The sequence below is a fragment of the Urocampus carinirostris genome, chromosome 12 (assembly GCF_059441175.1).
Source record: "Urocampus carinirostris isolate Australia breed hairy pipefish chromosome 12, RoL_Ucar_1.0, whole genome shotgun sequence".
Taxonomy (NCBI): domain Eukaryota; kingdom Metazoa; phylum Chordata; class Actinopteri; order Syngnathiformes; family Syngnathidae; genus Urocampus; species Urocampus carinirostris.
The window spans coordinates 29,721,252-29,747,276 of NC_142360.1; the positions used below are offsets into that span (position 1 = coordinate 29,721,252).

Consider the following 26,025-nt stretch of genomic DNA (forward strand, 5'->3'; position numbering starts at 1 on the left):
TACTTAGTCCCCTTCTTTTCAGCATTTATATGCTTCCGTTAGGTGACAGTATTCGCAAGTATAGTATCAGTTTCCTTTGCTATGAAGATGACACTCAATTGTATCTTCTAATGGAGGAATCTACCCCACCTAATTTTCGAAATTTGGAGACCCACCTCACTGAGATGAAAAGATGGATGCCACCTGACTTCTTGCGCCTAAACCCTGAAAAGACTAAAATGTTAATTATCGGTTCATCTAAATGCTGTGACTTGTTCTCAAACACTGTTCTTAACATTGGCAAATGTATAATGGCCCAGAGTGACTCAGTCAAAAATCTAGGTGTCATATTTGACCCTAATCCGTCCTTCCAGTTGTATGTTAAGATGAGTACTAGAACAGCTTTCTTCCATCTTCGCAACATTGCTAAAATTCGCCTTATGCTGTCCCAGTCTGATGCTGCGATTATAATCCATGCTTTTGTTACCTACCGTCAGGATTACTGTAAAGTACTACTTTCCGGTCTCCCAAAGTCTAGCATCAAGAGCCAGCAGCTGGTACAAAATTCTGCAGCGAGGTGTTTAACTAAGACAAGAAAGTTTGATCACGTTACTCCAATTTTAGCTAACCTGCATTGGCTCCATGTTAGCTTAAAATGGGATTTTGAGGTTCGGTTGGTATTATACAAAAGATGCATGGACTTGCCCCCTCATATCTTTCAGATTTAATTTTTACCTATGTTCCTGCTCGGAAACTTCGTCTGGAAAATTCTGGTCTGCTAGTGGTCCAAAGAGCCGAGAAGAGATCCGCAGGTTCAAGAGCGTTTTCCATACTGGTCAGAGTGCTGTGGAATGCTCTGCCCTTTGAGATCCAATTTGCAACATCAGTGGAACTGTATAAATCTAGACTTAAAGCACAATTATATAAAAGTAACTAAGAAACGTAATTATTCTATAGTAAAACTAACTAGTTAACAGGAAAAGTAACTTTTCGTTATATAAAGAAAAAAGTGATTATATGTCACAGAATTTGAAATAATACTGAGAAGTATTTGAGTCAGTTGAATAAAGAACAGTTTTGGTTGTCTCTGCGACCGTAGTATAGATAAGCAGCGCAGAAAATGGATAGATGAAGTTTGGTTTCTGATGATGGAACCATGTGGGTGAGGCAGGAACTGCAGGCAGAGGTTCTCAAAAATGAGCATAGTAGTTCTTCACAAAACCAGGACAAGAGTACCAAGAAAACAAGTGAGCACTAAACAACAAAAGAAAAGAAAAGAAAAGAAAAGAAAAGAAAGCAAAACAAAACAAAACAAAGCAAAGCAAAGCAAAGCAAAGCAAAGCAAAGCAAAGCAAAGCAAAGCAAAACAAAACAAAACAAAACAAAACAAAATACAAAACAAAATACAAAACAAAACAGAAAATCAATGAAACAGCGCGCTGCTGAAAACGGCTTCAGATTTCGGCGGCATGCCGCCGTTGCCATTCTTCAGCCAAAGTAACGTACCACTCTTGACCGCCAGTAACGGTAACGGCGCTGTAACGGCGGAAAAGAAACATAGATTACCCCCTTATTAAAAAAAATGCCGTTACGTAAAGGCGTTATTTATAACAGTGTTATCCCCAACACTGTACAAATTTAAATATTTTACTTCAGATAAGATACATTTCATTATTATATTTTTTGAATAGTTTGGGTTTATAATCTTAATGTGGATGTTATTAAACGTAACAAAAAAAATTAACAAAAAGACCGTTGTCACTTTATTTTTTTGTGCAAAATTCCACCTTAAAAATGCTTGGAGCTGTTCGCAGTTAAAGAGATAGCCCCTCCCATTCCTGTTTTTCCTCCCCCTTTCTCTCTTTCTCTGTCTCTCTCTATGTCTCTCTATCTCCCTCTCCCTCTCTCTCCTCTGTCTCTCCTTGTGCGTGCTTGCATGTGGTGTTGTTACTTAAGAATGGGGAAATGAAGAACTCCGTTCCTGGTTGTCGCTATCTCTATCCTACTCGATTTTCCGCCCTTAATAGGACTGTCAACTCATTTTCCAAGACATATACTGCAGTCCACTTTGACTGTCGGTAAGTTGCTTTTTACTTCTCCGTGTCAAAAGTACTTTTTCCCTCCTCCTTACCAGCACGCTGAATGTTTACAAACAAACACCATTGTTAAGCCGGAATGACACCTGAATTCAGATGAAAGGTCATTGCTTAGGAGAACGGCGAATGCATGACCTCTCGAGTGCAATTTATGCTTTGTATTCAGCAAGTTGATGAAGTCACAACCTGCAAATGAGGTGACATTCCTTTGCACATGAATAACAATGAATGCGAACTCGAAACGACCTAGATCAGTTGCAAGGTTAAAAAATGTCTGGTTGTGAAGGCTCTCTGAAGTTTTACCGGAGACCTCTCAGACTTATAAAAAAAACGGAATAATTCCACGCACTTTTCCTTTAAACACTAGTTTAAAACAATTCCAAACATGCCCCAAAAAGTACTCAGGCTTGCCACAACAATGCGGGTGTTAATTGTGGTTTGAATGTTGCGGACATATTTGCATAACAAATGTTTTTTTTAGTTCAAGGCACTTCTATCTTCTCTCGGTTGGCCTGTTGCCTTAATATGGTAACAATTAAAATAATTACCGTAATTTCGGGACTGTAAGTCGCACTGACTTTAAGGCGAAACTTCAAAAATAGCACTTTTGCGAAATATATTTACCATATAAGGCCCACCTGACTATGAAGTGCATGAAATTAAAACTAACTTTTCCCAAAAGTGCAAACAAGTCAGAAAATAAAAAGTTATTTCAAATAATATGAAAAAAATGAATTCACCCCTAAAATAAAATGATTCATAAATGAATGGTTGCGATTATTAGTAGCATTTCATTGCACTGTTGCATTTTCAATTTGATTTAGGGATGATTCCTTTTTTTATTTTTCAATATTTCTTGTTTTTGTACTACTACCCTTAACTTATGATTTTAAATGGTGGACTTATATCTTGTGAATTTTCTTGCACCATCAGGATGAGACTTGTTAATTTTGTTGTGCTTTTGACATGTTACAGTAACAATTCTATTGACTGCACTTTCCGACAGCGCACCGGATTATAAAGTGCACTCTGAAATTCTTGCAATTTTTTTTTAGGTTTGACTTGTAGTCTGGAAAATATGTACCGTATTTTCCGCACTATAAGGCACACCTAAAAGCCTTTATTTCTTTCAAAAGCTGACCATGCGCCTTATAATACAGTGCGCCTTATATATGGATCAATATTAAGTCGCAAAGTCTTGCAACTAAGGCAAGCAGCCGCCGACTAGATTTTCCCCCGAAGGCGAAGTAGTCCGCGGTGTATGCTGGGATTTATATACCGGCGTTTCATTTCCTAACCAATGTGTCAATCATCATTTGAATCGATCACTATTGGCTAAAGTTATTCGGAGGTAAAGGGGGCGGATCCTTTTTATCATTTACAGGCTCGCATAGGCTAAAGGGGCAAAACAAACCCTTCAATTGGCCGAAAAAGATGTGTCAATCATCAGTTGAATCGATCACTATTGGCTAAAGTTATTCGGAGGTAAAGAGGGCGGATCCTTTTTATCATTTACAGGCTCGCATAGGCTAAAGGGCAAAACAAAGCCTGCAATTGGCCGAAAAAGATGAATGTGAATAGCATGTTGGGTTGACGGCATAGATAAAACAGTATTTTACTATTCTGTACTGTATTTGTAAATATTTTACTCTCATGGATTTACTACACTCACGGATATAAGAAGACCATGGTTGCACATTATTATTGAACACAACGACTTCGGTGAGCTACTCCGGCTATATATTTTCCCAGTATCTTGTTTCAGAGTGATATCGATGTTTCTGTGATGGGTCTTTTTTTAAATTAAACTCAATTCCAAGTGTTTATTGTCATATGCACAGTAAAGTTGCGAGCGAAAAAGAAAATAGAAACTAAGGAATGGTTGGCATTTCTTGAATCCCAAGACTTTAACCTTCCGAATGATATTTGGAACGATGCATTTGAGTGACATCGTACGGACACCGCATCCGCACGTGTCTACGACACGTATTTGCTTCTTTGCAAGCTTTGGGAATGTTAAGGGGGTAATAAGTTTGACTGAACTATCTGACTGTTTTGTCCACGTTCCCATTGTAGCACCTTATAATCCGGTGCGCCTTATGTATGAAAGATATAGGACCAAAACTATTTTTTGGGGGTGCGCCCTATAACCCGGTGCGCCCTATAGTGCAGAAAATACGGTAAGTTAAACAAATATTTGACTATCCCCCCAATTTTTTTTAATCATTCCGTTTTAGAAATACAGTATAAAAATTATTAAACCTAAAGACCGTTAGCAGGCTGTGTTTTCTGAAAGCAGTCGTATCAAATTAATGCATGCGTTAGCAACAGTGAGTGAACTGTTGTTTCAAATCAGATGCAATGAATAAGAGCATGTGACCAAGATGACATAATTGTGAATCATCTGGTTAAAATTAGAAGAAGAAGTTTGAGGAAAAAGTAGCAATAAGCTGCTCACACTTTGGAATCCCCAAAGCGGAACATATCCTGTTCCTCCTAATTGGTTAAGATAATTACAGAACAATTGTTGCTTTAGTTGATGAATATCATGTGAGATTTTTTTCATTATCAATTTGTTGCCAGTATGAAACATGTACACTCTGATAACTGTGAAAGGGAATTTTAACTATTATATAACCTGATCTCTGTTTTTAATTATACGATTTGCTCATGCAACAGACTATGTATCGCTTCTGTTCTGCTCAAGGCCTCCTCAAAAACAGCAAAAGTACGCTTTATTACATTTTTGGTGCTTGAAATCAATAACAAGCATTCTGCTCTTTATCGTGTATGTGCCTTACCCACCTAACACAAAGATGATCAAAATTGCTTTGTAAGCTACATTACTGTTATTACAGATAATCATTTTTGGGAGAGGATAAAGAATATATTCCTGAAAGTAATTTTACATGTGTCAGTCTAGTCTTCATATGAACCTTTAACATGACTTGCACTGGTGTGGTTGGTATCCTCTGAATACATCCACTTTTTCCAAGAGCGTGTGGATACTGACTGGGGGGTATTGCATGAGATTAGCGAATAAACCGGGATATGTTTAATAACAACATTTAGCCTCAGGTCTTTGTGGAAAAGCAAGTTAAATTTAGCTTGGCTCAGTTACTATGGTGATATATTTTCTACAATCAGACTAAGAGGATCTCCAGGGATACATTTGGCACTTCTACTGTCAGTCGTGTGAAGAATAATGGATTTTGTAGCATATCCATGGACTTTCTTAATTAGTTGCATTTTTAAAAATCATCTTGCATAAAATCTTACATTTAAGGCTATATAGTATTTTCATTCATCTCTGTTAACAGCAACATTCACTATCTAGTCATTTGTGTAATACTGTAAATATATTGCTGTCAGGCCAAATTACCATCAGAGCTATAATGAATAACTACAATATATTATAACTGTTGTTGTGAATTGTTTGCAATATTATCTCTCTCTCTCTTTCTACTATAGCCCCGATTCCCATTGAATGAATGAATGAATTTACTTTTATTGTCATTCTTTGTAACAATGCACACAGAACGAAATGTCGATACACCTGACCCGTACAGTTAAACTGTAGCGAGCCGATGCAGCCGCAGCCAAACAGGGCGCAGCCATTTTAGTCATTAGGTGACCAAACCTCCCAATTCTAACCCTTAATGCTGAGCGCCAAGCAGGGAGGCAATGAGTACCAATGTTGTAAGTCTTAGGTATGACTCGGCCGAGGCTTGAACCAGCGACCTCCCAGTCTCAGAGCGGGCGCCCTACCATCTAGGCTACCGAGCTGTTGTTCCTATGTCAAAGAGAGAGAAGTTTATTATATATGAAGGATTAATTAAATGAAGCAAACAAAAAACCTAAAAACAGATAAGAATTCAAATTAGAATAGCGTTTACTGTCATTGATAACCATCCACTCAAGAAAAATATGGAATAAAACACTTGAAAGAAGAAGAAAAAAATATGTTTTGATGCATTGATTGGGAATCAAACCCGGGCCTTCCGCGTGCCATGCAAAATCATACCTCGATACCACTAAGAAACTTTATTTTGACCCACAAATAGCATACATTTTGACTGAGCCGGTGTGCAACTGCTAGGCTTCCTCGATTTCTATAGTAACAGTGCCTGTGTAACCTTTTTTATCATAACTTTTGACATTTTCATAAAACACCTGGGGAGCTGTCATTCAGCAGATGCGAAAGACCGTGGGCGACACTTTTCCATTTTCTAATCCATAATCCTGGGGATCTATTTGAAGATGCTGTGAATGCGCAACTATCACAAATATCTAGAGCTGGCTTGACAAAGCCGTGCCATCTCATCCTGGCCCGGCAAATGTGCAACCGATTAAGCTAAAATGCGCCTGCGGACTAAATTAAACTGCGCTTTTTCAGTAAGCCTGGATTTATTGATTCCACTTTCGTGCAATCCCTCCAGGTTTTTTATTTATTTATCTTTAGTGTTTTTTTCCTTTACCCAAATCATCCACTGTAACAATTGCAGCAAGACATCAGGTGACTTCACTGTGACGCGCCGTCACACATTTCCTGTCTACGCAGGAGTGAGTCATGACGTCTGTGGAGGGAAACGGTGGCCGGGTAGCAGTAGAGATCGGCGAGGCGTACAGGAACCCAACAGAAGTGAAAATGAGTCAGATCGTGATGCCCTGCCACTCAAATCACTGCGGCGAACTGAGCGCCGGACAGCTGCTCAAGTGGATGGACTCTACCGCTTGCCTCTCAGGTGGGAAAGTCCGATTCGGGAGGCGATGCCTTACAAGAGAGCTGTGCTGATTCCCACAGAGTAAAATTAACAGTGTTACTTTAAGAGTGTAGATCAGGGTTCACCAACTTTCTTTTAGCTGAGAGCTACTTTTTGTTTCTGATCGGCGTGAAAGGATGTCCTTTTGATATGCTTTTCTAAAATTAGAGCTAGAAATAGAATTCACGAGAAAATTGCAATGACTCATTACTGGTAAACTTCTCAGAACCTGTCAGGTGTTCTGAGGGGGGCTACCTAGTGCCTGTGGGCACCACGTTGGAGAGCCTTGCTGTAATACCTTATTTTCACCGAGGTACTGTAAAAAGATCACTTATTTAAGTGTTGAATTAACAGTATTTCTGAGTACACCCAAAATAACCAGTGTCAAACCTTTTACACCACCAAAGTGTGTTAAATTAACACTGCTTATTTTACTGTGGATATTTGTCAGAAGAAGATTCTTATAACTCATTAATTTACCTTTTTTTTTTTAACTTGTGAGGTTCGTTAGATGCTTACAATAAGAGGTGCAAAAAAATCATTAGTAATTGACAACTAATTAATTATCCATATGATGTCTGAGTCCAAATATTTTTTTAATAATCAATTAGTCATTTGGAATTATATATACATTTAAGATTAGAATTATTCTTTCTTTTGAGTTTGTATTCAATGATAGGAGACCGATTATCTTCATAGAATTTAAAAAAAACACTGACAAAAAAGCCTTTAAGTGCCTGCACCTGAGCCAGTGACTCATTTACTTAAAAATATGACCAAGATTTCCCTGCATGTTAGTAGAAAAAAAAATCAAATAAATTATAGATGTTCTTCATTTTTATTCCTTTGAAATTGAAAAAAGGAACCATCTTCTATGGTGCGACCAAACCTTGTGCAACCTTCGTTACCAAATAAAAAATGTAGTCACACCAGTGCTACCATAGAAACCTCATTGATTACAATATGGTAAATTCTCATCTTTTAAAAAAAAATCTCAAATCTATACTAAAAAATCTTCCATATACAGTTGGTGGGCATGCGTCATTTGTATATGTTTGATCCCTGAGAATCTAAAATTATTTGTTGAACAAATACTCTTTTTTTCAGAGAGTGATTATTAAGGTTTAGTTGTGGCCAATCACAAACAATTGGTTTTATCTTTGGGACATAATGATTAAAATTGGTCCCCGGTTCGAGACCAGGTGGGAACATATGTTGGCCTCGAGGGATGAGCCCCACCAGGCTGTACTTGCCCAAGACCACCACAGGAAATGGTGCCCCTACTAACCTAGTCGTTAAGGGAACCAACCAACCAACCAACCAACCAGACTCTCAAAATAAGGAAAGGAGACATATATTGCATACCATATATTACAAGGAGAACAGGAGACGACTCAAATTTCAGATATGAAATGCCATCCTTTTCTAAAAGCTCCCCCTGAGCACTTTCTTTTAATAAATCTTGGTTACAAAAGCAGCTACACGCTTATGTGTGTGGAAATAAAAGAACAGCAACGTGTTTGGTCGATAGTGCCAATGATGTAAACAGTGCATAATAGTCAAAACAACAATAGTAAAATTTTTGAGCTGGCTTCCTATGCAATCTCCTTTGCTGGTGTCGAATATTAAAAACAGAATAAACTTAGCAAACTTTATGGTCATTATTTCAAAATCAAACCAGTAATCAAATTATGACTATTTTATATATTTTTTTGTATAATTTTCAGATAATGTTCATTTTTAATTAAAATAAGTCATTGACGTTTTCAAAAAGTCATTTATAAATCAGAAAATGAGTTTCAAGAAAAACATTTTAACAATCAGAATTCTTTACTCTGCTTCTTGGTGTTTTCAGAGAGAAAAATCAGTATTTTTGTCCTTGGTATTAAAGTGTCAACGGGTCAAAAAAGTCAAATACATACATAAGCAAAAATATAAATCTGTTGATTCTAAAAGGTACTATGTAAAATTATCGGAAGAGTACATATGTGTGAATGGTGAAAATAAACTGCAAAGAAAATGAATGAAAGCATATTAAAAGTACAAAACTGATAACACAATGAACAAATGTAACCTGTGTTTCTTTGTTATTTTCAGCGCACTGCTCAAAACGCATCATCCACGTGCAACTCTAAATTAGTCACCTCAGTATGCAGGCAAAGTCAATGTATGAAAAGCTACAACAAAAATCTAGATATATATAATATATTGATCCTGACTTAGCCTGCACCAATCCTATTAGAATAAATACGTTCTTCAAATTGCAACCTTCCCCTTGTAGAACATTTATTATTACTATAATGATAACTGTTCAGCTCTAGTTTGTGATGACTCACTCTGACCTAAAGTGACCTCTTTCTCAGCTGAGAGACATGCCGGCTGCTCCTGCGTCACCGCCTCTGTTGACGATATCCACTTTGAACACACCATCGGGTAGGAAACAAACTCTGCCTCACTTTCTTGTGGACAGCGGGGAAAATAACTGTTTTGGTTAAATGGGCTGTTACAAATTTATGACACTCTAGTTTTACTGTGCCTGGATACAAACAATGAATTTCGTACAGTCGGCAAATGCGTTTATCAATTTTTTTGATGGTATCACATCTTCAATGCGGTATGTTCTGTGTTGCAGGGTGGGAAATGTAGTCACCATCATAGCCAAGGTCAACAGAGCCTTTACATCCAGTATGGAGGTTGGTGGTATCACTGTTTTTACAATTGAGAATATTCAAATCAGCCAATGAATCATTTGATGTATTTTATTCTACATTTGAGGTTGGAATAATGGTGACATGTGAGGACCTCTATACTGATACCCACTGGAAGGTTTGTCAAGCATTCGCCACCTTTGTCGCCAGGAGAACGGAAACCGGCAAGGTACATAAGTATGCAGGGGAAAGAGAATATTGACTGAAATATTATGACTTATGCATTCATCCATGAGTGATTGAATTAACTAGTCAGATGTGGTACACACTTCATAATAATAACCCCCATGTGTATATTAGCACTATTTGTTAAAGTCTACTAAAATCAAATAAACCTAAAATTTAAAAACTGATAACTTTTAGGGATATATTCTTCCTCCTCCGCGAAGAATGCGCTTTTTTACCACTGTTTTATGGTCCTTCCCAGAGACATCTGCAATTTTTATTCTGAAGGCTAAGTGAAGAAAAATGATATAGATTTATTACTTCCCTAATTTTTATGAATTATTTTTGTATTTTCAGATCCTAAACTCTTTCACTGCCATTGACTAACATTGGCTATTAATGTCAAATATCTATTTTAACAGGTCTCGTAGTAAATGAGTTTAACCTGACTTGACTAAACCTGACTTAACCTAACATAACTTAACCTGACTTGACTTAAGTTGTACAATTTTGAGTTTCTTTTTCTAGTATATGCTGTGTGCTGCTGACAAATCCCAGGCTGTAAAACCCCCCAGGCCATAGTTTAGGAACCACTGGTCTATACCATAGCTATGGACTCTATAGCTAGATAGTTTCTTTTTTTTTTAATTTTTATGAGCATTTTTTTTGTTAGGCATATGAATAAGAATATAGGTTTTTTACACTGTTTACCCCCCAAGTAATACTGATAGATGCTCCTCTCTTGATCAGTCTTTATTGTTGATAACAGTGAATGATACCACTTATATTGATTATTACCACTTCTCCCCTAAACACTGATATAATAAAAGAGAAATACCTTAATAAAGCATTATGTTGATGCCATTTTGATATTAAAATTGTTTTTTCTTTCATATTGTAAATTAGCCACTAGAAGGCACCCTATACTGGTATGACTGGAAAAAAAGACAGTATAATTTTGTCCCCATTGTCCAATCAATGTTATAGGTGTGTGCTGTTACAAAATAATGTCACGTGATGTCGAACAGACCCAAATGTGGGACACAAGGAGACGAAAAAAAGGGGAAGTGATCAAACTCCACGGGTCGTTTATTCAGTAAATAAAATCTGAATTCACTAATGAGAAAGGAGAGTGGACTGCTGGGGAGGGGAGACCTGGGAGGGTGCTCTTGGAATGGCGAAAGTCTCGAAAAGAAGATTTGGGAGTACTTTGAAGAAAATGCCTGGAGAAGAACATCTTGGGATGAGGAACAGACTGCTAAAGAGGGGAGAATTGAGAGAGAAACTTTGGAAGGTGGTCTAGGGGGGGAGTCTTGAAAAAAAAGATTGGGGAGTACCTTGAAGAAAACGTCTGCAGAAGAATGTCTTTGGTGTAGGAGGAAACTGACGAAAAAGTAGCTTGTCGTCTTCGCGAGTGAATCTTGAGCAGGGTTCAAAGACAAATCAGCTAAGTAGAATGGGAGGCTGGAGTATTTATAGTAGAGATTGGCTAATTGGCTGATTGGGAGCACCTAGACAGGGGAGTTGAGAGGGCCACTGGGAAATGGGGTAATGCTGCCATCTCTTTGAGAAGCGGAGGGACTGCAGGCGCTGAACAATGACAAACAAAGCACAATAAAACACTTTTTTCCTGTTATGAAAAAGCTTATCCCTTGCTGAATCATAGTTACATGTAAGGGAGTCATCACATGTACCTACCTGTAGGTTCGACCTGAGTTGCGTTGTGAATGTGCTCGTGTGTGTGCACAGGTTCAACTGAAGCAGCTAATTCCTCAAACACAAATGGAGCAAATGGAGTATAGCCTGGCAGCGGAGAGAAGAAGAATGAGGCTCATCCATGCTGAAATAATCACAGACCTTCTGAGCAGCAGCACAGCACAGCTGGGTACACTGACTCCCTTCTCCCTTTTACTTGTTTTTTTTTTTTTAAAACTTTTTCTCACCACAGGAGAATGCCAGGAGTACAAGGACGCCGTGCCGGCCGAGCGCACCAGAGTGGAGAGCGTGGAGCTGGTGCTGCCGCCGCACGCTAACCACCAAGTCAGCACCTTCGGGGGCCAGATCATGGCGTGGATGGAGAATGTCGCCACCATTTCCGCAAGGTGGGCGCAGACCAAACCGTCGTTGAATGACGCAGATATCCTTTTTGGATTACAGAATAAGAAAAACGTTTTTACACATTGAATTTAACCTCTTCTCCAATAAAAATACATAAGGGAAAAAAAGCTTTTATACATGTGTTCCTGTCTTAAGGAATACTTTTGTATTTCACTTTGAGGCATTCACAAAGAAGACTCAAGCCAGTAGTTCTCAGAAATGAAAGGTCAAGTGAAACGTGAAAAGACATGCAACATTTTTCTTACCCTGTAAGTTTCATGTTCCGTTCCCAAAATCATAAATCTCGTTCATCCCACTTGAGTAGATATTTTTGGGTTATTTTGTTTGAAAATACGCTACAGTGTTTTGGAAAAGAAAACCCTAATAGCTGGCTAAATTATAATTAATTTGTGTTTTCCAATGTTTATTTTTAATTGTGTTTTTTTTTCAGTTTACCTGTTTATTTGACAAAACACACCTAACAATAACAATCATTTGCAGGTCTTTTGATAAAAAAAAACTATCCTCTCTTTCCTTGTGAATGTAGTCGCTTGTGCAATGCTCATCCCACCCTGAGGAGCATTGACATGTTCCATTTCCGTGGCCCGTCCCACATCGGCGACCGACTGGTACTGAAGTCCATCGTGAACAATGCCTTCAAGCACAGGTAATTCTTCCGCCGATATGACATCATAACAGTGACAAAATCTTTATTTCTTTTGTCGATTAGGAGCAAGTATGTTTACCCTCTTTAAACAGGGTGCGCACAATTTCGCAAAGTCATACTCTCACTCATATCATTTTTGTTATGTTGTAGCATGGAGGTGGGAGTGTGCGCCGAGGCCTACCAGGGAGGAGAGCCCCAACGTCACATCAATAGCGCCTTTATGACTTTTGAGGTACTGGACGCTGATCGGAAACCTCGCACGCTTCCTCGGATAAGACCTGAGCCTGTGGTGAGTTCAAGCCGTCATAGGGCGAACTTGACCTGACTTGATGCCCCTTTGTAGACTGTCACAATTAGTTGACAATTCCGTTGTTGTGTAAACATTTGAAAATATTTTTACAGGACGGGAAACGGCGTTATCAAGAAGCTATCGCTAGGAAGAAGATCCGCCTTGATAGGTGAGTTAAAATGCGGAAAAGAACTTCTCAAATTTATGATCAAAATTGTCCCTCAATGGCTTAACAAATAACTATTTAAAAAGTAACATTTTTCTGATCTGTCAATCTTATATTGATTGGTGCTTTCGTGTAAAGAAATCTCTCCAGAATTAATTTTTGGGGGAATTATATATGGCAGCGATGTAGTGTTTCTGAATCAGAATTATCCCAGCTCATGCTGCAATAAAGAAAGAAATACATTGATTATTTTTGTTAATACATATTGAAAACATTTTACTGTTTTTTCATTTATATAAGCCTTCTATCCATCATTTTCTGTCCCGCTTATCCTCTGTGGGGTCGCCGGGGTGCTGGAGCCCATCCCTGCCCTCTTTAGGCAGTGGTCAGGGGACACTCTAAATTGGTTTCCAGTCAGTTGCAGGGCTAATTTATATAATTTTTCTGTTTTTAACTTGTTACTTAGCCTTTGTTGAACCATTTAAAGGTTAAAAAGTGAACATATTTTAATTTTATTTTTTTATTGAAACAAATTGGATGCAAATATTTTTATCAAACTGATTATTGCTATAAATAATGCGTGAATTGATTATATCATCAATAATAATGATAATAATGATACTATACATATACATATAAATATCTAATTTTACAGAGGGAATAAAAAAGGAAAAAGTATAGTCTTTTATGTTATATTATTTTAACATTCATTTAATTATTATTGACAACGTAGGTTACATTGCCTTTGTGGAACAATTTAAAGGTAAATGTGAACAGAAAAGCATTTATAATGTGTAATTACCTTAAAATAAATGTAAATATTTGATTTAAACTCATTATTTTTGATAAGGAATGAATCAATTATCTGAGATAATATTATGAATATATATAATTTTTTTTTCTTATTATTTTCCTAAGAGAATTAAAGGTACAAATATTTTTTTAAATTTTACTTAATTATTATTTATATATTAAATTAAGGTTACATTGCCTTATTTAAGTGGGCAGCACGGCGGCTGATTTGTTAGTGCGTCCGCGGCACTATTCATAGGTCATGAGATCGAACTTTCCTGTGTAGTGTTTGCATGTTCTCCCCGTGATTGCGTGATTTTCTTCCGGGCACTTGGGTTTCCGCCCACATTCCAAAAACATGCATGTCAGCACCCCCGTGACCCTACTAAAGATAAGCGGTGAAGATAATGGATGGATGTATGGATGCCTTTGTTGAACAATTCAAAGATTAAAACGTGAACACAATAGTAGTAGTAATTTGTTTTTAAATACATTTAATGTCAACATTTTAAATACATGTATAATTATTAATAATGAAGGAATTACTAATTAATCAATAATATATATATATATATATATATATGTATATGTCGTATGCAAATGTCTGGGCACCCTTGATCATTTTCAAGATTTTCCTTTATAAATCATTGGTTGTTTGGATCAGCAAGTTCAGTTAAATATATCATATAGCAGACAAACACAGTGATAACTGAGAAGTGAAATGAAGTTCATAGGATTTACAGAAAATGTGCAATAATTACTTCAACAAAAGTAGGCGGGTGTATAAATCTGTGCACCCTTGTTGTTTTATTGATTTGAATACCTTTAGCACTAATTATTGTGCCACAAAATTTGTTTGGTAGGCTTATTGACCCTTGAGCTACATACACAGGTGAAGCCACTCATAAGAAAGGGTATTTAAGGCGGCCAGTTGCAAGTTGTTCTCCTCTTTGAATCTTCTCTGAAGAGTAGCAACATGGGAGCCTCAGAACAACTTTCAAGTGGCCTGAAAACAAACATTGTTCAACATCATGGTTTAAGGGAAGGATACAAAAAGTTAGCTCAGAGATTTCAGCTGTCAGTTTCCACTGTAAGGAACATAGTGAAGAAATGGAAGGCTACAGGCACAGTTCTAGTTAAGGCCCAGAATGTCAGGCCAAGACAAATCTTAGATAAGCAGAGGCAAAGGATGGTGAGAACAGTCAAACTCAACCCACAGACCAGCTCCAAAGACCTACAAAATGATCTTGCTGCAGATGGTGTCAATGCGCATCGTTCAACTATTCAGCGCACTTTGCACAAGGAGATGCTGTATGGCAGAGTAATGCGGCAGAAGCCTTTTTTGCGCACATGCCACAAACAGAGGTATGCTAAAGCACAATGTATATCTAATTTATTATTTCTGGCCTGCTTTCAATGAGGATTTAAACTGTTCCCCCTTTACACAATGTGTCGTTGCGATGCAGCCGAAGTCTTTTGTGGGGCACGCTCGTAACTGCATGCGACCCCCTTTTTTTCTTTTCTTTTTTCTTTTTGCAAGAAGTTGCCGCTGAGCAGAGCTCGTAAGGCATAATACGCACATTGTTCCATTGTCGAGCAACCGGTTCTAATCTTTATTCAGCGAAAACCGCTGCAAGAATGTTTAAATTGCTTTTCTTTTAAGAATGAACAGGCAGCAAACACAGTCTTGGTGTTTGAGTGGGGAACATTTTTGGTTTGAATGTGTGAGAGGGTTATTTTTGTTGTATGTGTTTGTCTCTAGGTTTTATGTTTTATGGAGGTATTTTGCTCTTAGGACTTTTTAAATAATTTTTAGGGTGAGTGAGTTTTTTTATTTTTTAATATTTTTTTTGGGGGGGGGGGGTTGGTTTGGGAGGGTTTTTCATTTTTTGGTTTGTTTATTTGTGTTTAAGTTTCTATGATAGTTTTGGGGGGATCTCTGTTAATTTTATAACCTCTTAATGACTTACGATGTCACCAGTCACATAAACACTTCATGCCACATTTTATTGGAAGACTTAAACTCTTGGGATTCAAGATATACCGTATGTATTTCAAAATCTACTCATCACAGAAACATCATGATCATTTAGAAACAAAATACCTAATAACTATAAAGCTTGGATGGCTCACCTATAACTCCCTTAGTAGTCAATTCATGAGATGATTCTCTGCAAACATGGACTTGTTACATCCAAGACCGTCCAGTGAATCCAACCGTGTAAAATATTTACTCCGAAATACACGATAATGCAGACAGATTAAAAAATCCGCCTAAAAGCATTTCTGCAACGTTGGATGTTCCTTGATGAAATCTACGACTTAAAAGCAACTGTAATTGGATTTGATGGGGATTTGTTTTTGAACATTAAAATCATCAATAGTTAAAACCACTGCTGGCATGCGTGCTATAGGTTGCCGACCACTGGTCTAGAGTATTCCCGTCTTTATGAGTGGGCACATGAACTATTTCATTAGAACCAAATGTATCAATGAGCGACTTAAAAGCAACTGTAATTGGATTAGATGGGGATTTATTTTTGAACATTAAAATCATCAATAGTTGAAACTTTATCTGCAAATGTTACTAAATCAGTTAACGGTTCCGAAGATCCATTCCAAAAATTTGAATATGGTCCAGGTGTGCGAAACACAACTACTACATAAATTGATGGAGACATAGAGGACCTCACAACAAGTGAGAGTTTCTTAAAGGTCTGTGTGGCTTTAAAACAAAATTCGAGGTTGATTTAGAGGTTTGTGAGATTTTTTTTTTAATTGATAAAATATATACACTTTTTTACTGAATGCTACAGAGCGTGAGATGTTTTGGAGATTTTTTTTGCATGCTAATTTAATAGTTTTATATTTCTGTGAAGTTACTGTATTCCCTCGTATGTGCGAAACAGAACCCGTCGTGATGTGCGAAAAACACGCGAAGTAGCCCCTTACACCTATTATTAAAGGAACATTGTGTATTATTTGATCATTAAATGTCGCTTTATTGTGTGGTGGAACTGAAAATTAGTACTAAAAAGCACAAAGAAAAATAAAAACTACTTCTTCTAATTTTTTTTCCTGCCTTTTACGAGGTTCTTGGCTTTTGGGGGTACCCTTAGCAGGAAGATAGTGGAAAATCACGTCAGCGTCCCTTAAATGAAGCCTCATATTATGTATATTAAATACACATTTCTAAACCTAAGAATATTTTTAAAAATGCATGTTTACATGCTGTACAGTAACAAAGTTTTTCCCCGTGTTTTTTTTCATGTTTCTATTTGTTAGTGTATCTTGAAAATGGTAAAAGTCATTAGAGGCCTTCATTAACCACAGTCCATAAGCCAACCCAAACCCCAAGAAATATGAAAAAAAAAGAGTTTATTTGAGCATGTCTAAAAATTGCATGCACGCGCTCGCATCATGAAGAGCTTACAGAGGCTGCAATGATGATACAATCCAGGAGATGGTGGCAGCGAGTAAAAACATCCCAAATTATACAGCTCCTTTAAGTATCCCAAAAATTCTACTGTATTTCTTTGTAGCGATGGCACAGTAAATACTTGAGCGTGTCCACAGGAAATACATCATCTCCTGCAAACAAAACGAGATGCCCCTGTCTCTACCCTGGGATCCGAGTAATCAGGTATTTGTAATTAATAAGGCACAGAAGACTCAATCCACCTCATAGATTTAGGGATATTCTTTCCTTTTTAGATGTACTTGAGCTACAATAACGTCTCCGCACTGAAACTGATGGATACTATCAACAACTGGGTGCTGACCTCGGAAAAAAACAAAGTGAGTTTTACTGCTCCATTTGCCACGATAACCCTGACTCACCAAATCCCAATTTTAGGTGAGACTGTACACACTGGAGGAGAACCAAACGCTGTGCTTCAAGGTGGAGATGAACGTGAGTGTCTCGGCCGAGCAGACGTTCCACCTGCTCTCCGACCTCACCAGGAGAAAAGAGTGGGACCGCCATTATCAGTCAGTTGCCGTCGCCCCTGTTGACTTTTTTCGTGTGTTCGGCTACGATCCAAATTGTCGGCCTCCTGCAGGGCCTGCGAGGTGATCACGCAGGCGGACGAGGAAGACACCATATATCGCGTCAAGACCCCCTCCGTCCGAAAAGGGGGCAAAGGACAAGACTTTATCTTGTTGGCCTCTTGTCGGAAGCCGTGTGATGTCAGGTACGTTGTGACACATGTCCAGCCATAAAAGCACACCTAGTAGTGGAATTCATGGACGGACTCAGTAGGCATGTCCAAGGTCCTGCTTGGCGGGCCAGTTAAGGGCCGTGATCATATTTTCACTGGCCCTTGGCCCAGGTCAAAAAAATGATATGTGGCCCGCTAGGAATGTTGACCGCAGGATGAAAAAAATTTGTACCAAACAAATTTCACAATTTTACCAGATGATGGCAGTGGCCCTTGACCACCTTGCCCTTGGCTTCCCGTGAAAATTTTAGCTCACGCCATGTTCCCACATGGCGACTGTAAATGACATAAGGAAAGTTGACTGTGAGGGCTGCTGCTTCCAGGAAAAGTGTGGAATAACTGACTACTCGATGTTGCTGTATTGTGTCGTGCAAACGAAAAAAGTGTATTTTTCTGCCGAACGAATTTTCACGCATCATCTCCAAACGGAAGAGCAGCTTTGGCGACAGACTGCTGTCACAGTCTTGTTCCACGGACAGACTGAGGAGATTATTTCTATCTCATGCAATGAGGCTCTTTAACTCCACCCAAGGGAGTAAAAGCCCACATTAAACCACACCCCCACATTGCATATTACCCTATTTTTATTACAGTGTGTATTTTATGTAGCACCATTTAATAATAATAATAATAATAATTTCCTTGTATTGTCATTCTGTGTAACAATGTACACAGAACGAAATGTCGATTGCACCTGACCCGTTGTAGCGAGCCGATGCAGCCGCAGCCAACAGAGGGCGCCGCCGACCACTTTTTAAGTCTTAGGAATGACTCGGCCGGGGCGCGAACCAATACTCTACATAGAATAGAATAGAATAGAAAATGCTTTTATTGTCGTTGTTACAACAAATTGGACGACTCTAGGTCCACATTTACAAATATCAACACGTTACATTGGGTATTTATGTATTATATTCCTTTTACTTTGTTATTGTTTTGTTTTCAACACGGTGATGCTGCTGGAAGTGTGAATTTCCCTACGGGGATGAATTAAGTATCTATCCATCTATCTCTCTATCTCTCGATCAATCTCTTTATCTCTCTATCTCTCTATCTATCAATCCTAAGGCGCACATAAAAGTTTCCGATTTTATTCATAATGCAGGGCGCGCCCTCTCATGCGGAGCGGAGCACGATCAGCTCGGTGGCTTTAGGATTAGGCACCAGCCTCCAAGACTAGGAGGTCACAAGTTCAAACCTTGGCCGAGTCAAGACTTATGACAAGTTTCGGTGAAATCCCATGTTTTTGTAAGATTGTTCACATTCCCAACTAAATGCAACTTTTTTGCGTCTCCTGTGACTTTCAGTGGTTTTTTGTTTAATTGCCATCATATCCGACTTGCGCAGAACAGAACGCATGACGTCACAATCAATGCATTGTTAGCGGAAGTGCTCATGGATGCTAATGCCAAAGCGTATCTACCAATTTGAAAGGTTTTGTGCCACCGGAGGCTAAAGAAAGTTGTCCGCCCAAATATGAATGAAATCCAAAATCTCACTATCCCTCCATTGAATGCTTTCTGTGTTTTTTTCCATTGTGGTGTGATTTCTACGCTACGCAAAAGAAAATGGAAACTGAGCAGCCGCCGCGAGTGAATTCAAGATTAATTAATCGAAAGTTCGCAAGTTGGAGTTTGCTAAAAAGACAAGCTTTGACAAGTTTTTATCCGTGTGTTTTACTTTGTAATCAATACTTAAAAAAACCACAACCAAATTCAGTTTCGCTACCACTGCTTTTTTTAATTAGCACACTTGTCTGCTTGTCTGCATGGTTGTAGGGCGGCCGCGCGGCAGTCGAATGAGTTGATGAAAACCGAAATAGAACCAGCTACAGAGAGTGTGCCTTTTAACACAGTGCTTAAACGGTAAATTTCCAAGAGACTGTGGCTGTTTTCAAATATCAAGAGGCACTGCCAGACCAAACATGCTGACTATACCAGCTCAGTAGCCTAGATGGTAAGGCGCCCGCTTTGAGACTGGGAGGTCGGTGGTTCGCGCCCCGGCCGAGTCATTCCTAAGACTTAAAAAGTGGTCGGCGGCGCCCTCTGTTGGCTGCGGCTGCATCGGCTCGCTACAACGGGTCAGATGCAATCGACATTTCGTTCTGTGTACATTGTTACACAGAATGACAATACAAGGAAATTATTATTATTATTATTAAAAGATAACTGAAAACAAATGTTGTGAAAAGGTAAAGCAACTGGAAACTGTTTTACCAGCACAGTAGCGCTTTTTCACAAGACTCTTGCAAGTCAAATGAAAATGCTACTAAGGTGAGCTCCAAGGTCACGACTCCGATCGCCAAGCTCTGCAAACCTTTCCCGGATGGTGAATTTATTAAAGATTGTTCAAAGAATGACAGGCTGAATAGTTGGCCCTCACACATTTTCAGCTGACCAAATCTGGCCCGCTTTCTCAAGAGTCTGGACAAATCTGGACTACATAGTTCTGATTGCCAGCATTGCTCAGTAAATTAATTGATAAGTTTTGAGGACACTCATTTCTACTCTGAATGAAAACAACTGTGAATCAATGGTTTGAATGTTTTTTCACCAATATATTTATGAGGAAATTTTAAAGACCATTTTCTTTTTCTATGTTGATATTTCCTTGAAATCCAGTCATTATTTTCATTTCAACTATTGAGTTATAATTATTGAAGTAGTATTTTTTTCTATTTACAAGTTTGTCCCCTCCACTTACTATATTCTGTGATTTATCAGGTTTTTATTATGTCCTTCTCATATTTTTGCCTGAATTGGACTGAATACAATTCAGGGGGAAAAAAAATCTAACCCATTTTTTTTGTGACTGTAAATCATCTCTATTCATGGAAGTAATATCGCTACAACCATAATAAAATACCCGAGAGAACGATAGAAAGAACAAAAGTAAATATTCTTCAGAAATAGTAAACTTTACTAGAGTATTAATTACAGTAGGTATGTGTAAAATTGGGGATTTTTATTATTATTTTTTGCTATTCTGATCTTAATTCATACTTTTCCTTTTTCATTGTATTCTTATTTTTTGACTGAGATTAAGGCATTTTCGGAATTCACATGAACGAGTGATGGATTATTTTTGTATTTTTATTCATTGCAATAGTTTGGACACCCCTGACATTTCCTGTTTTTGTCCCTTCTAGGGACCCGTATCTGATCGCCCTCCGCTCCGTGACACTCCCCACTCATCCTCCAACTGCGGACTACAACAGAGGGGAGGTTCTGTGTGCCGGCTTCACTATCTTGGAAGAGACTTGCGGTGCTACCAGGGTTTGTTATGGTTTATTTCCTGCATGGGAACTTCTGGAAATAGTGTTGAATAAAATTGTACCGGCAGAGTACTTATCTCAAGTGAAAAAGAGGTAAAACGGCAGTAAAACAAACCAAAACCTTTCCCTCACTGAAGGAAGCAAGTATTAATGGTACTGCTACTCTTACTATTATTATTTATTTGCATTATTTATTATGACTTATAATTATTTCATATTTATAGATCATATCCATCCATCCATTATCTGCACTGCATATCCTCAGTAGGGTCGCAGGGGAGCTTGAACCCATCTCAGCTATCTTCAGGCATGGGCAGGGGACACCCTGAACTGGTTGCCAGCCAGTTGCAGGGCACACAGAGACAGACAACTCACTTGCTCATTCACACCAAGGGACAATTTTGACCTGCCAATTAACCTGACATGCATGTTTTGGGGAATGTGGGAGGAAACTGGAGTGCCCGGAGGAAACCCACGCAAGCACGGGGAGAACATGCAAACTCCTCACAGGAAGCTTTGATCCCATGACCTCAGAACGGTGCCGCACATGTGAAAACCACTGCGCTGCCGTGTTGCCTTATAAATAATATCTGTCTATCTATCTACCATGGTCATATTCCTCGAGAGGGTTGACCCTCAAACACGTACACAAAAACAAAGAAAATAAGAAAAGGGAAAAAGTAGCGATAAACACACAAAACATTTTTTGGGACCATGGCCAACTCAAATACCCAAACACTCAAACAAGTTAAGCACCTCGGCACCCATGCTTTCGTCCCTCCAGGTGAAACGCGACACAAGAAAGCGGCCATGTAACTCGGGTCAGGGTGACACAACACATTCTTCTGATCAACAGCAGGGCCCGACAGCTTTCACTGGTTTACCCCTGCCGCATTATACAGGTGCCCTGCCCATCCCCTAGAACACGTCTAAACATCCCACTATCCTTTTACAACACCATTCCTATCACCAACAAGAGCTCGAGCTTCCACTACATTTAGACCTCTTTCCTCCAGTGCACTCATAACACCATCCATCCACATCAATCATGGCCTTCCTCTTGGTCACCTTAAATTTACTTCTGCTCTGTAGATCCTCTTCAACATTCGCTTCTCATCCACCCTCTCCGTGTGTCCAAACCAACCGAGTACTCTCTTATCCACACGCTTGCTCAGTTCCACTACTACTTCAGTTCTGTCTCTCACAATTTCATTTCTCAGTCTATCCAATCTTGTCACTCCTAACATACTCCTCAAACACTTCTCAAAAACATTCAACTTCCTTCTTAAATCTGCGTTCAGGCTCCAGGTCTCTGCACCATATAACACAGTCGGCACAATCACACTCTCATACAGTCCCCTCTTAACATCCATACTCATACTCTTTTTGCTCATCACTCTCCTCAGAGCACCCAAAACCTTGCTTCCTTGATCCACTCTGTGCAATACCTCGCACTCCATTCCACCAACTGCAGCCAGATCACAACCCAAGTACCTAAAGCTTTCAACTTCTTCCAGCACCTGTCCATGCAACCTTATTTCTAACACCATCCCCACTCCATCCAGTGAACACTTCATCACCTTACTCTTCCCAACATTCATACATAACTTACGCCTATCACACACTCTTCCAAACTCCATTACCAACCTTCTCAATGTTACATCAGAATCAGCCACAAGTGCTCTGTCATCTGCAAAAATAAAAAACATATTTAATATAATTATTTCTTACTTTTAATTCATCGGGATGAAATCACAACCTTAGTTACCATCTGCTTTCATCATTGCAATTAAAATCGTCTTTATTGTCTGTGACATGATTGTCCGACACCCTGCTGACACGCTGTGCCGTGTATCAATGACCCTTGCTTGTACGAGACAGTACAGTGCCATTTATCCATCCATTACCTGCACTGCTCATCCTCAGTAGGGTCACAGGGGTGCCGGAGCACACCCCAGTTGTCGTCGGGGAGGGGGTACCCCTAACTGGTTGCCAGCCAGTCACAGGGCAGACAACTCACTTTCTCATTCACACCTAGGGATAATTTTGACTGGCCAATTAACCTGACGTGCATGTTTTTGGAATGTGGGAGGAAACCGGAGTGCCCGGAGGAAACCCACGCAAGCACGGGGAGAACATGCAAACTCCACACAGGAAGGCTGGTAGCTGGATTTGACCTCGGAACTCTGCCGCTGACGCGCTAACCACTCTTTCGCCGTGCTGCCCGGTGCCATCTAGTGGTCAAATATGACAAATTGGGGCTTTACGCGATTATAAAAGGTATAAGTTGTTAAAGGGACGGTGTGAATTGTTTAACACCTCCTGGTGTCGAAATAACGTAATTCCCTTTTGTTTTTTTTTCCCTTTTTATTTTATTTTTCTGTTTCTTTCCTTTCTCTTTTTTTTCTTTTCATTATTCTTTCTTTCATTTTTCTTTTTCTCTTTTCCTGAACTTTTCATTTTTATTATTTTTTTCTTTCTATTTTCCATATTCTTTTTTTTCTTGCAAAAGGCTCTGGAAAACAGTTTGGGAAAAATTGTGCTTTTGGTCTCCATTGTTTGTATCCTTCCTTCTGCCTTGTAGCACTCGTTTTTCGGTTGCACGACACAATACAGCAACATCGAGTAGTCAGTTATTCCACACTGGCTATTTGAGAGTGTTTTTTAAATTTACCATATTTTTACTTAAAGGTGGACCTAAAAACCAAATATGTGGGAAAATTTTTAAAATGAACCTTAATATCCAGTGCGCCTTATAGCGAGGAAAACACAGTAAATACAATTTTCAGTATCAGGGCAATTAGAATACAGTATTTTCTGGGATTGTAAGGCGCACCTAAGGATTAAAATGAGTCAGAAATTCAAAAGTCTGCCTTCTGGAACGGAAAATACGGTAGTTGGTTACCTCTCACTCGGATCGCTGTTTTTGCTTTCAGGTGACCTATTACAATCAGGCGACTCCAGGAGTTGTCCCTTACATCTCAACAGACATTGTTGGACTGTCGTCCTCATTCTACAGCGCCTTTTCCGCCTGCAGTGACTTCCTTGAGGCCAATAAGGACAGCTTGACCGCGCCCACTCAACATGCTAAAAACGAAACCCATAGGCCCCCTCTTCAAAAAGAACCATAGTACTGTATTCTTTTTTTTGCCTTCAGATTGTGTGTGTATTTTTTAATATGAACTTAGGAAAAGTGGCACTTTTTTGTCGCTTTTCACCTCAGTTGCGGGCATTTGTCATAAAGGGCCAAGGAATTGCAAATCAGGTACTTGAGTTCAAGGACATAGGATAAACGGTTAGATTGCACAAGGATGTTAAGCCTCTTATGGTTTTATTACAACTGACTGGAAGTGTGGAAAACAGTGCAATATTTTATCATGCAGTAGATTCTATTTTCCTATGATTTTTTTTTTGTACTTTTAGACAACTGTTGTAAGGACTTTTTGCACTTTTTATTGACTATCTGTGCAATTTGCGCCAAGTCACGGTGTTGATTTGTCTGCAACAATAAATGCCGGGCAACCTCGTATTTTTGTTGTTTTTTTTGTACTATGAGAAATTGTTGACAGGAAGCAAAATGTGAGTCAAACTTTCAGGTATATAAATGAACAAAAAAATCTGTCTTTTGAGTTGAAATACCTCATATTCTTTAATAGACTAACTTAAATGCTTTTAACATGTTCATTCATTTCAAATGCTGATGCTAAATGAGCTCCGTTTATTTATATAATTATAGTGACGTTATACATTTGTTTTTTGTGTATTTAGAAAATATATCGTAGTTCATTCTGTAAATAAGATTGTAATTTAATTAGTCCAAATAAAATAATTTAACTAGGCATTTAAAAGCATTTCATACACGTTTCAAGTTCGTCAAAAGTGAATCTAAAATATCTCCTTTAAAAAAAAGTTACTATTTATATGTATTTTTATTAGGATTGAAAAAAACGTTTCTTTAAAATTTATTTAGTAATACTCTTTGTGTAGATCTTAATATGTAAAAGAGCTTAATAGAAATAATCACCATTTTGTTTTAATATTTTGATTAAAACCCATGATGAATTTAATTGTAAATAATAACATAATTGTTTAAATGTATTAATGAAATGAAGTGATCTGCATTTATATAGCGCTTTTCAAGTCAATGACTTCCCAAAGCGCTTTACATTGTGCTTCACATTTCCCAATAGCGGCCGTGATGTGTGCAGCCATGTAAGGCGCTAACCTGCTTATTGGGGGTATTGGGGGTTCAGTGTCTTACCCAAGGACACTTCGACATGTAATACAGACAAGCCGGGATTCGAACTGAGATCCCTTAATCCTAAAACGATCGCTCTACCTTCTGAGCTACTGCCGCCCCAACTTACTATACTTACTATTACTGCAACCGGCTGTTGCCATCCCCATCAGTAGGAATGAGTTTCCCTCCGGTCTCTTTGCTCACATGGTTAGTCTGTGTCTTGCCATCATTTTACTTTTTAATTTATTATTATTAATTTCATTTTTATTTTACAGTTGTTTGTACGTTCTCAGGATGGACAGTAGGCCAGATTTTTTTGTTCTTATTATACAGTTACTGCCTTTACACTGCACTTGAGTTCCAATTTGTTGCCTGAAAAGTGCCAAACTAATACATTTTTATTTGATTTTGAACATTGAAATACATTTTAAAATGGTTTAAAATAGGGAAAGTTGTTTGAGTGATAAAACTGTATTATACAGTACATGTATTCAAAAATGCATACTTGTTGATTTGAATGATGAAACTGTGTTTTTGAGGTGTTCATTCATTTCAATTAATCTGGTTTT

The 26,025-nt window shown here is 38.5% G+C and overlaps 1 protein-coding gene across 2 annotated transcripts; it reads left to right on the forward strand.

Moving 5' to 3' along the window:
* Positions 1-1,904: 1,904 nt before the first annotated feature.
* Positions 1,905-24,745, forward strand: acot11b (acyl-CoA thioesterase 11b). Of its 2 annotated transcripts, XM_088350302.1 has the most exons (16): positions 1,905-2,057; positions 6,637-6,820; positions 9,202-9,271; positions 9,471-9,531; positions 9,614-9,715; positions 11,461-11,596; positions 11,660-11,813; positions 12,356-12,475; positions 12,626-12,764; positions 12,878-12,933; positions 17,299-17,365; positions 17,437-17,520; positions 17,579-17,712; positions 17,784-17,915; positions 21,091-21,217; positions 24,153-24,745. In XM_088350302.1, the coding sequence occupies exons 2-16, from the start codon at positions 6,646-6,648 to the stop codon at positions 24,345-24,347; spliced, it is 1,752 nt and encodes a 583-aa protein (XP_088206428.1). In that variant the 5' UTR covers positions 1,905-2,057; positions 6,637-6,645; the 3' UTR covers positions 24,348-24,745. The 2 variants fall into 2 exon arrangements, with proteins under 2 accessions (XP_088206428.1, XP_088206427.1); XM_088350301.1 differs by having other exon boundaries at positions 11,461-11,813.
* The last annotated feature ends 1,280 nt before the right edge of the window (positions 24,746-26,025 follow it).

What these genes read in the sequence shown, in the direction of transcription:
- acot11b (XM_088350301.1), top strand. Translation starts at nt 6,646, where the DNA reads ATGACGTCTGTGGAGGGAAACGGTGGCCGGGTAGCAGTAGAGATCGGC. An exon ending in GGATAAGACCTGAGCCTGTG is followed by an intron (nt 12,765 to 12,877) that starts GTGAGTTCAAGC and finishes ATATTTTTACAG; the next exon opens with GACGGGAAACGGCGTTATCA. An exon ending in CCTGGGATCCGAGTAATCAG is followed by an intron (nt 17,366 to 17,436) that starts GTATTTGTAATT and finishes TTTCCTTTTTAG; the next exon opens with ATGTACTTGAGCTACAATAA.